The sequence below is a fragment of the Hypanus sabinus genome, unplaced genomic scaffold (genome assembly GCF_030144855.1).
Source record: "Hypanus sabinus isolate sHypSab1 unplaced genomic scaffold, sHypSab1.hap1 scaffold_1060, whole genome shotgun sequence".
Classification (NCBI taxonomy): Eukaryota; Metazoa; Chordata; class Chondrichthyes; order Myliobatiformes; family Dasyatidae; genus Hypanus; species Hypanus sabinus.
Window position 1 is genome coordinate 24,672 of NW_026779115.1, and position 12,184 is coordinate 36,855.

At 47.5% G+C, this 12,184-nt stretch overlaps 1 protein-coding gene across 1 annotated transcript in view; it reads left to right on the forward strand.

Moving 5' to 3' along the window:
* The window catches only part of LOC132386207 (oxidized low-density lipoprotein receptor 1-like), a 34,036-nt gene extending 22,312 nt beyond the window's left edge, over positions 1-11,724 (forward strand). Inside the window, exons 2-5 of the mRNA XM_059958487.1 lie at positions 3,014-3,181; positions 4,908-5,050; positions 5,493-5,557; positions 10,643-11,724. Coding sequence (XP_059814470.1) covers positions 3,079-3,181; positions 4,908-5,050; positions 5,493-5,557; positions 10,643-10,832 — 501 coding nt within the window. The 5' untranslated portion in view covers positions 3,014-3,078 and the 3' untranslated portion in view covers positions 10,833-11,724. The remainder of the gene's footprint in view (positions 1-3,013; positions 3,182-4,907; positions 5,051-5,492; positions 5,558-10,642) is intronic.
* Positions 11,725-12,184: the final 460 nt, after the last annotated feature.

Below are 12,184 nucleotides of genomic sequence, written 5' to 3' on the forward strand. Positions count from 1 at the left end.
TACATTTCCCATCTGCGTAGAGGAGATCCCAAAAATTCAAAAATATGAAACCGTACCCCCATACCAGTTCCTCAACCACGTGTTCATCCTCCAGATCATGTAACACTCACCCTCACTGGCACGTGGCACAGGAAGAAATCTTCAGATCACTACTCTCCAGGTCCTGCTTTTTAACTTCCTACCGAACTCTCCACACTCAGTCTTCAGGACCTCCTCACTCTTTCTTCCTACGTCATTTGTACCGACGAGAACCGGGACATCTGGCTGCTCACCCTCACACTTCAGAATGCTGTGCAAGAGATCAGAGTGATCCCTGAACCTGGCACCGGGAGTCAACAAACCATCCGGGAGTCTCTGTCACGACTGCAGAACCTGCTGTCTGTACCTGTAACTATCGAGTCTCCTATCACTACCGCTCTCCCCATCTGCCCGCTCCCTTCTGCACTGCAGAACGAGACTCATTGCCAAAGATCCGGCAGCTGCAGCTTGTCGCAGGTAAGTCGTCCGCCCCACCAGTATCCAAATCGGTATACATGTTGTTGAGGGTAATGTCCACAGGGGATCCCTTCTCTGACTGCGCTTTCCCCCCTCCACCACCTGACGATATCACAATTACCTGTGTCCTGATTCTTTGACGTAACGACCTCCCTGAATCTACTGTCTTATTCTCGGGAATGATCCGGAGGTCATCCACCTTCTGCTTCAGTCCCCTAACGTGGCTTGTTAGGAGCTGCAGTTGGTTGCAGTTCCTGCAGGTATACTTGTCAGGGACAGCAGACGTCTCCCTGACTTCCCACATACTGCAAGGATCCTGCCTGGTACTCTCTCTGCTCTGAACTAACGAAACAAAACTTACCGGAACCTACATTTGATAAGGTTGCACACGATAGGCTTATTCAGAAAGACAGAAGACTTGGGCTCCAGGGACGTTTGGCGTGGTGGGTACAGAATTCGCTTGCCTGCAAAAAAACAGGGGGTCGTGGTGGTGGGTTATTACTAGTGGTGTCCCACAATGACGGTTCTGGGACCCCTACTTATAGTGAATTTTATTAACTAGATGTGAGTGTTGAAGTCTGGTTTGCCAAATTTTCAAACGGCACGACCGGTTGTGGTGTTGTGGATCGTGTGGAGGATTGTCAAAGATTGCAGCGAGACATTGACAAGATGCAGAAGTGGGCTGAGAAGCGGCAGATGTAGTTCCTCTCGGAGAAGTGTGAGCTGGTACAATTTGGAAAGACAAACTCAAAGGCAGAGTTCAATGTAAATGGCAGGATAACTGGTACTGTGGAGGAGCCGAGGGATCTGCGGGTATATATGTCTACAGATCCCTGAAAGTTGCCTCGCAGTTAGATAGGGTAGTTAAGAAGCGTTAGCTTTCATAATCGAGGGATAGAGGTTAAGAGTCGCGAGGTAATGAGGCATCTCCATAAAACTCTGGTTAGGCCACACCTGGAGTAGTGTGTCCAGCTCTGGTCAACTCACTAGAGAAAGGATGTGGAAGAATTGGAAAGGGCACAAAGGAGATTTACCAGGATGCTGCCTGATTTAGAGAGTATGCATTATGAACAGAGATTAAGAGAGTTAGGGCTTTACTCTTTGGAGAGAACAAGGATGAGAGGAGACACGATAGATGTATACAAGATATTAAGAGGAATAGATGGAATAGACAGCCAGCGTCTCTTCCCCAGGGCACCACTGCTCAATGCAAGAGGACATGGCTTTAAAGTAAGGGGTGGGAAGTTCAAGGGGGATATTAGAGGAAGTTTTTGTACTCAGAGGGTGGTTGGCGCTTGGAATGCACTGCCTGAGTCAGTGGTGCATGCAGATAGACTAGTTTCATTTAAGAGACTACAAGACAGGTATATGGAGGAATTGGAAATGGGTGTTTATATGGGACGCTTGGTTTAAGCGTCGACAAAGCGTTGTACTGTATTATCCTATGATATATGTTCCATAAGACGGACACACAGTAACCGTGATAAAAACACGGCCTTTACTGTATCACAATCAAGACTCGTCCTGACACCGACACGCCATTTACCATAACATCAACAATGCTGTTACCGTAGCACGGTCACGAACATCAACGAGACACAGATACACTCCTATCCGCGACACTGACACGACCATCGCCGTGACACACACATGGCAGTCACTCTGACCGCATGGTACACTTCAGTGACATCGACATGCTCCTGCCGCTGTTACTGAAAAACTGCTCAATGGGACACCGAAACACACCTCACAGTGACACCTACACGCTGTGTCATACACTGTGACATCTTCACGCTCCTCAATGTGATCCGCTCCACCCCGCATCGTGACAAAGACTCAGAAGTCACTGTAACACTCCATACCGTGACGGTATTACCCCTCAACATTACACAAAAGCACCGCTCACTGAGCCAATTACCCGCATCTCACCTTGACACGGGAAAACCCGTGAACGTCATACGAACACCTAAATTCACAACGACACCGCCATAGTACTCTCTGTGACACCATCACAATCCTCAGCTGACCCTCTCACACAAACCGTGGCCGGGAAATATCCTTCATCGTTACACAGACATACCCCTCTCGGTGAGACCAACACACGCCACACCGTGACACAGATACTCCATCCACGGTGACAGCACACGGCCCCACACCCTAACATTTTCCTCGCCTTGACATCGAGATACTCTTCATTGTGACCAGGCACAACTCCCGCCGGGGCACAGAATCTCCTATCACCGTGACACAGACACGTCTCTCACAGCAATTCGGACATTCCTCGCACGATACTGACGCAGACCCCCATGGTAACAACAACAAAATCTTCACCGGGACATTGATAACCCCTCAGCGTGACACAGACACGCCTCTCAAAGTGGCGCCGACGTCTCTCACTGTGTCACCAGCACATCCTCCACCGTGACACTGACACAACACTCTCTGTGACACGTTCGGTAGCGTGACGCTGACTCACGTGTCACTGCAAACGCTAATCATCCTTCACCATCTGTCTTAGTATCACAGATTCGTCAGTCTTATGAAGCATGTCACCGAAACTCTAATCTTTCCGTTCTGAATCGAATGAACAGCGATCTCCGTCTCCAGTTCACTGAGATGGAAACGAAGTACAGATCTGTCAACGAAACCAAGGCTCAAATCTGTGAATTTTTGACCAGCAGAAGAGGTGAGGCACCATCCCCTTCTTTCACCCGCTCCTCATCACAGGGCAGGCATGGAGAGAGGAAGCGTCACTCTGTGCTTGACATCGCGAGTGTGTGATGAGATGGTATGGGAAATGATTCACTCTGCGTTTGACCCGGCGAGAATGATGGGACTGCGTGGAGGGAGTTCCCCTTTGTCACTTAATCTAGGAGAGTGTGATGGGACGTTGTGGATGTGGATTCACCCTGTTTTTCAACATGGGATTGTGAGACGGAACATTGCTGCTTCACACCATGTCTCACTCCGGGAATATCTGATGGGACGGTATGGATCCAACTTCACTCTGTGTCTGACATCGGGATTGTGTGATTGGACACTGCCCAGAGGGATACACCCCATGCCTGACCCCTAAAGAATGATATGAGACCGTGGAGAGAGAGTTTCACTCTCAATCCGGGAATGTGTGACGGGAGGGTGCAGAGGGAGTTTTACTCTGTGTCTGACCCCGGTAGTGTGTGAGGGACAGTGTGCAATGAGGAACACTCAGAATCTGACCCCGGAGAGGGGGGCAGGACGTTGTGCAGGAAACTTCACTTCACGTCTGACGGCTGGAATGAGGTTCTGTGTATGACTCTGAGAGTGTTTGATGGGACAGTGCAGCCGGAAGTTTCACTCCACGTCTGACCCCGGGCGTTTATAAAAGGCAGTGTGCGCGGAGCTTCACTCCACGTCTGACCCCGGGCGTTTATAAAAGGCAGTGTGCATGGAGCTTCACTCCACGTCTAACCCCGGGCGTTTCATAAAAGGCACTGTGCACGGAGCTTCACTCCACGTCTGACGCCTGGAGTGTGTGATGGGTCTGTGGAGAGGGAGATTCAGTCTGCGTCTGACCATGTTAGTGTGTAATCGGACGGTGCAGGTATCTTAAATCTGTGTCTCACCCCGTGTATGTATGATGCGATTCTGCGATGAGAAGGTATGGCGGGAAGTGGGGTGGGTGAGAGGTCATGCGTGTGACTGACTGACACAGGGAACGGTGACGCATGCCTGGATAGTAGACATGATAGAGTTACAGAGGAGATTTACCAGGATGCTGCCAGGTTCAGAGAGTATGGTCTATGATCAGAGCTTAAGGGAACAAAGGCTTTATTGTTTGGAGAGAGGGAGGTTGAGAGGAGATATGATTAAGGTATACAAGATATTAAGTGGAATAGATAAAGTGGACAGCCAGCGCCTCTTCCCCAGGGCACCACTGCTCAATACAAAAGGACATGGCTTTAAGGTAAGGGGAGGGAAGTTCAAGGGCGATATTAGAGGAAGGTTTTTCACTCAGAGAGTGCTCGGTGCGTGGAATGCACTGCCTGAGCCAGTAGTGGAGACAGATACACTGGTGAAATTTTAGAAACTACTAGACAGGTATTTGGAGGAAATTAAGTTGGGGGGATATATGCGAGGCAGGGTTTAAGTGTCGGCACAACATTGTGGGCCACAGGGCCTGTACTGTGCTGTATTTTTCTGTGTTCTATTCACTCTGTGTCTCGACCCCAGTAGTGTGTGATGGATGATGTGGAGGGAACTTCACTGTGTCTGATACTTGTTAATTTCTGATGGGAGATTGCGGAGGGAGATTCACTCTGTCCCTGACCACAGGAGTGCATGATGGGACCGCGTGGAGAGAATTTCACTCTGTGTGTCACAACGGGTGATGGGAATGTTTTGCGTCACTGATTCTTGTTTCTGATTTTCAGAGCAAACGTGTTCCAAGGACTGGGTCACAAATAAAGACCGGTGTTATTACGTATCCACTTTTGAAACATCTTTCCACAAAGCGATGCAGGAATGTTCAAACCATGATTCAAGGCTGCTGGAAATCAATTCAAGTGATGAAGCGGTATGTGTCACAGCACGAGAAGATCCCACAGTAACACTGGAATCATCGCACACTCCCGGGGTCAGAAACAGAGCGAATCTCCCTCCACACCGACACATCACACACTCCACGGGTCTGAAAAAGAGTGAAGCTTGCTACAAAGAGCTCCATCACACGCTCCCGAAGTTAGACACAAAGAGAACAACCGGCATACATTTCCAACACACACTCATGGGGTCAGATGCAGAGTGAATCTCCCTCCACAACATCCTATCACGCATACCCGGTTTCAGACACAGAGGAAAGTCCCCTTCACACTGTCCCATTACACACTCCCGGGTTAGACACTGATTGAAGCTTCCTCCACACCGTCCCATCACGGATTCCTGTTGTAATCAACTGAGAGAAGCTCCGTACATAGTATTCGATACTTGGCATTAACCAAATAAATTTAATTTCCCAGCGTTTCGTCTCCGACAATCTTGTGTACCCGGCCCATGCATATTGGAATGGAAAATGCGAAGACGGGTGAGATTTAGACTGATCTCTGTGGTGAGAGTTGGGTATTGAGATTGTCCTGACGGGAGAAAATGGAATTCGCTTCCGGACTGAAGTAGTTTTGTGGGAAAGGGGAGGAGGGCATTGTGATTTGTTCGTAGACTGTACGTGGGTAGGGGGTAGGGTGGTAAAATGGGAACATTTTAGGGTCAACACGTGTCTGGCGGGGTAGGACAGGGCAGAGGGAATATTTCGAGAACTGCCTGGGGCAGTGGGGAGAGATCAGTACTGAGATTATTTTGGTACTGCCGCATGTGGGAGAGGACAGCGCGGTAGAGCGTGATTATTTTGGAGATATATGCCGGGCTGAGAGGAAAGGGAACAACTGTGGGATTATTTTGGTGAATGACATAGATCTGAGGGACGGGAGTAGGACAACTGGATTTGTTTGGAGTCTGATACAGGGCGGTGAGCACACAGTGGGTTAACGGAATTAGTTTGAGAATTGATGCAAGGATTTAATCATAAACATATAACCAAATAACAATTACAGCACGGAAACAGGCCATTTCGGCCCTTCTGTGTCCGTGCCGAGCGCTTACTCTCACCTAGTCACACTGACTCGCACTCAGCCCATAACGCTCCATTCCTTTCCTGTCCATATACCTATCCAATTTTATTTTAAATGACAATACCGAACCTGCCTCTACCACTTCTTCAGGAAGCTCGTCTCACATGGCTACCACTCTCTGAGTAAAGAAATTCCCCCTCGTGTTACCACTAAACTTTTGCCCCCTAATTCTAAACTCATGTCCTCTTATTTGAATCTCCCCAACTGTCTATAGAAAAAACCTATCCACGTCAACTCGATCTGCCCCGTCATAATTTTAAAGGCCTCTATCAAGTCTCCCCTCAACCTTCTACGCTCCAAAGAATAAAGAAATAACTTGTTCAACCATTCTCTGTAACTTAGGTGCTGAAACCCAGTTAACATTCTAGTAAATCTCTTCTGTACTCTTCATATTTTGTTGACAACTTTCCTCTAATTCGGTTACCAGAACTGTAAACAATACTCTAAATTCGGCCTTACTAAAGCCCTGTACAATTTTAACATTACATCCCAACTCCTATACTCAATGCTCTGATTTATAAAGGCCAGCATACCAAATGCTTTCTTCAAGAGCCTATCCACATGAGATTCTACCTTCAGGGAACTATGCACTATTATTCCTAGATCACTCTGTTCTACTGCATTCCTCAATACCCTACCATTTACCATATGTGTGCTATTTGGATTATTCCTACCAAAATGTAGCAGCTCAGACTTATCGATATTAAACTCCACCTGCCATCGTCCAGCCCACTCTTCCAACTGGACTAAATCTCTCTGCAAGCTTTGAAAGCCTACTTCATTTTCAACAACGCCACTTATCATAGAACGATCTGCATACTTACTAATCCAATTTGCCACCCCATCATCAAGATCATTAATGTATATGTCAAAACAACATTGGACCCAGTACAGATCACTGAGGCACACCACTAGTCACTGGCTTCCAACCTGACGAACAGTTATCCACCACTACTCTCTGGCATCTCCCATCCAGCCACTGTTGAATCCATTATACTACTTCCATATTTATAACTCACCTTGAAAATTCCTAACTAACATTCCGTGCGGTATTTTTTCAAAGGCCTTACTGAAGTCCAAATAGACAACATCCACAATTTTATTCTCGTCAAAAATTCAATCAGTATTGTCAAACATGACCTTCCACGCACAAATCCATGTTGACTGTTCCTAATCAGACCCTGTCTGTCCAGATAATTATTTATATATATATATCATCTCTAAGGAAGCTTTCCTTAATGTCCCCACCACTGACGTCAAACTGGTAGGCCCATGATTGCTCGGTTTACCCTTTATAAACAATGAAACAAAATGGGCAATACGCCAATCCTTTGTCACCATCCCCGTTTCTAATGACATTTGAAATATTTCTGTCAGAGCCCCCGCTATTTCCACACAAACTTCTCTCAAGGTCCTAGGAAAAATCCTGTCAGGAACTGGAGATTTATCCACTTGTATATTCCTTGCAGTACTGGAAGTACATCCCAGTACTTCCTCCTCTTTAATCATCATTGTTTCCGTAAATTCCCTACTTGTTTCCCTTACCTTACCAAAATTCAATATCCTTCTGCTCAGCGAATACCAAAGAAAATAAATGTTCAAAACCTCCCCTATCACTTTTGGCTCCACATATAGCTGGCCACTTTGATTCTCTGAGCGACAGATTTTATCCAACACTATCCTTTTGCTATTAATATAACTGCAGAAATCCTTTGGATTTATTTCTCTCCTTTCTTGACAAAGCAACCTCGTATCTTCTTTTATCTTTTCTAATTTCTTTTTTACGATTCTTTTTTTACATTCTTTATATTCATCGAACACCTCATTTACTCCATGCTGCCTATATGTATTGTAGATATCTCTCTTTTTTCGAACCAGGTTTCCAGAATCCCTTGAAACCATGGCTCTCTCAGACTTATATCCTTTCGTTTCATAAAGGAACATAACCGAAACATAAAGATTCTGTACCATCAAAATTTCACCTTTAAATGACCTCCATTTCTCTATTACATCCTTCACATAAAACAAATTGTCCCAATCCACTCCTTCTAAATCCATTCGCATCTCCTCAAAGTTAGCCATTCTCCAACGAAAAATCTCGACCCTGTGGCCAGTCCTATCCTTCTCCATAATTATATTGAAACTATTGTCATTTTGATCACCAGACCCGAAGTTCTGCCCAACCCATAGCTCCGTCACCCGGCCTATCTCAGTCCCTAACAGAAGATCCAGCACTGCCCCTACTCTAATTGGTACCTCTATGTAGTGTTGCAAAAAACTATCCTGCACACATTTTACAAACTCCAAACCATCCAGCCCATTTATAGTATGGACTTCCCAGTCTATGTGTGGAAAATTAAAATCTCCCACAATCTCAGCTCTGTGCTTACTAGAAATATCTGCTAACTCATTGCAAATTTGCTCCTCCAATTCTCGCTCCCCATTAGGTGGTCTATAGTACACCGCTATAAGTGCTACGACACCTTTCCCATTCTTCAATCGAGCCAAATAGGCTCCCTGGACGATCCCTCTAATCTATCCTGCCAGAGCGCCGCTGTAATATTTTCTCTGACAAGCAATGCAACACCTCTCCCTCTTGTCCCTCCGGTTCTATCACACCTGAAGCAACGAAATCCAGGAACGTTTAGTTGCCAATCACACCCCTCCTGCAACCATGTTCCCCTCATAGCTACAACATCATTTTTCCACGTATTAATCTATGCTCTCAGCTCCTCCACCTTTCTTATAACACTCCTAGCATTTAAATAACTGCATTTAAGGAATTCTCCATTCTTCATCTCTGTTTATCTCTAACGGTGCAAACAACTTAACTATCTTATTTTTCTTCCTTCTCCCATATACCTGTTCCTACACTCTGGTTACCACCCCCCCCCCCCCCCGGCCCCTCCTCCGTATCTAGTTTAAATCCATAGCAGTCTCTCTAGCAAACCTACCGGCAAGAATATTTGCCCCCTCCATTTGATCTGTATACCGTCCCGCCGGAACAGGCCCCACCTTCCCTGGAAAACTGCCCATTTACCTATAAATCTGAAGCCCTCCCTCCTGCACCATGTCTTCTGCCAGGTGTTGATCTGCGCTATCTCACTATTTCTAAAGCGGTCTACACGTGGCTGTGATTGCAATTTTGAGATTGCTATCCTGGAGGTCCTGTCCTTTAACTTGGTGCCTTGCTCCCTAGACTCAACTTTCAGGACCTCCTCACTCTTCATACCCACGTCATTGATCCCTACATGGACCACGACATCCAACTGCTCACCCTCCATCTTGAGCCTGAGATATCGCGGACCCTGGCACCAGGGAGGCAACAGACGTTCTGAGATTCCCGATCTCTTCCACAGAACCGCCTATCTTTCCCCCTAACTATCGAATCCCCTATTACTACTGCTCTCCTATTTTCCCTGTTTCCCTGTTTGCCAGAGACGCAACCACTGCAAATTGTCACGTCCCCACCAACAGAATCCAAAACGGTATACTTATTGTTGATGGGAACGGCCACAGGGGTGTTCTGCTCAGTCTGTCCATTCCCCCTCCCTCTCCTGACAGTCACCCAGCTACCTGTCTCCTAACTACTAGGGGTCACTATCTCCCTGAAACTCCCTGTGGATTTAAACTGTTTATTTCTGCCTCTGCCTCCCGAATGAAGTTCATCCAGCACATCAGAGAGGCTAGCGTGGTGCAGTGGGATTATTTTGAAGATAGTCGCCGGTCTGTGAGGAGCGGGAGCAACAGTGGAACTTGTTTGGTGAATGACATAGATCTGAGGGGCGAGAATAGGACAACTGGATTAGTTCGGAGACAGATCCAGGGCGGTGGAACACAGTGGGCTAACGGAATTAGTTTGCGAACTGAGGCAAGGATGATTGAGAGGGTGCCAGTGGTATAAGTCTGGAGGTGGACCAGAGGCTATGGGGAGAGCGCAGTGTAGTGGGATACGTCAGGAGACAGACACGAAGCTCTGGATCGAGGGAAGAGCAACAGGATTAATCTGGGGCCGACACAGGGCTAAGGGAAGAGTGTGGAACAATGGGATTATTTTTGGGACAGCCATAACTCTGTGGGTAGACGATGGGACACTGGTGTTCGTTCGGGGACTGAAACAGATCAGAGGGGAAAGACTGGATCTGCTCGATTCGAATGGGGACTGACAGAGGACTGTGGTGAGGAAGAGGTACGGTGGGATTAGTTTAGGTGTTTACCGGGCTGTGGGGAGACATTGGGTGAGTGCGTTTAGCTTGGGGAACTGACACAGGATTGTGGGGAGACATTGGGACCGTGGTGTCTGTCTGGGTAGCGGCACTGGGCCTTGGGAAGAGAGAGAGAGGATGAGTGAAATGAGGTTTGGGAACTGACACCCGCTTTTAGGAGAGCGCGAATGCATGAGATGAGTTTAGGGACGGTCTCGGCTGGGATTCTATGCTGGAGCTGTTTTATCTCCGTTGAAATTGTTTAAACCTCATGGATAGGAATGTGGGCTTGGCCCTCCTGTACAATGTGTCCCCGGGGACGTCCGACTGCAGACAGTGTGATCACTACGGAAGGAGGTATGCTTGCCATCGAAATCACCGTTTCATCTGCGAGAAATCGGCGCCCTTGTTCCCGGATATTCCTGAAAACATCCAGGATCTCTGTCGACAGCAAGTGGAGAGGACATGAATCAAGTGATTATCCCCATTTTCTCCTTCTCTCCCCTTCACTCTCACTTCCCGATGCTGTAAAATTCCCTCCCCACCCTTTCTGCCCCTCCGTCCTATTCCATCTGCTCCTCTTGTCTCAACCATATCCTCCCCACCACACTCCGACAAACCCCTCTCGCCGTCTATCCCTTCGTTCTCACCATTTTTCCTCCGCCCCCGTCCCGCTCTTTCCCGATACATCTACCTTTCTCTCTAACCCCTCTGCTCCCCTTATTTCCTCGAACTTTCACCGCCCGCACACTTTCTGCTCCCTCTACCCACCTTTTACACCTCTCTCACCTTCCCTCCCCTTGGCACTCTCAAACTCCCATACCCGTTGTATCTAAACACTCCGGCTCCCTGATCCCTCTCTCTTTCTCCTTTCCACTCACTCTCACATCAATCCTGTGCTGTCTGGTTCTCGATAACCCAACCCTGGGTGAATGTCTGTGCGCATTCCCTCTGTCTGTGCCCCTCTCGTGTTTACAGAACTCTGTAAGGTTGTAACTCCGCTCCAGGGAATAAAGTCCCAACTTTCCCTCCCTCCCACCATAACTCAGTCCTCCGAGATCCGCCAATACCCCCGTAGAACTCCCTGGACAATGTATCCAGTTCATTGACATTTCTCCTAAAGCAGGGCGGGCTCACCGACGTCTTGTACCACGCAACGTGACCTCCCGACTCCTGTAGTTAGTGAGACTGGTGAAGACCAGCGGGCCAAGTGTCCTGTCCACCCTATCGGATGTTTTCCACCGGAATCGCTATTTCAATTATTATCTGAAGCTTCTAACCCCGGGAATTTGTTCTTTTAAAGCATCAGTACGGAGCAATATTTGTAAATTCCAAATATTAATAAACTGCGCAGTAATGTCGAGTTAGTGTTGCTGACGAGTTGAAAGATGTGACGGCGCAGGGGAAGAAGCTGTTCCTGAATCGCTGTGTGTGGGTGTTCTGTCTCCCGGAGCTGTCAAATACTCCTATAATACCACGTCCAATCCCGTTATCATTCCCTTCAACCCTCTCGAACGTCGCATATCCCCTGTGAGATAAGCGATGGAAACCTGCTCACAAAACTCCAAATATGGCCTCACCAGTGACGTTTTGAGCCTGAGAATGACGTCCTTGCGTTTCCGTCCCAGTCCTCTCGAAATGAATGCTGTCATCGCATTTGCCTTCCTCACCACCGGCTCAAGCTGCAGGTTAAACTTCTGGGAAAGCTGCACGAAGTCTCCCAAATCCCTCTGCACCGCAGATTGTTTTTTAACACTTACACACTGTGCCGATCGTCTTTGACCCGTTTTGACATTGGACAACAGTATAAACACCTTGAAG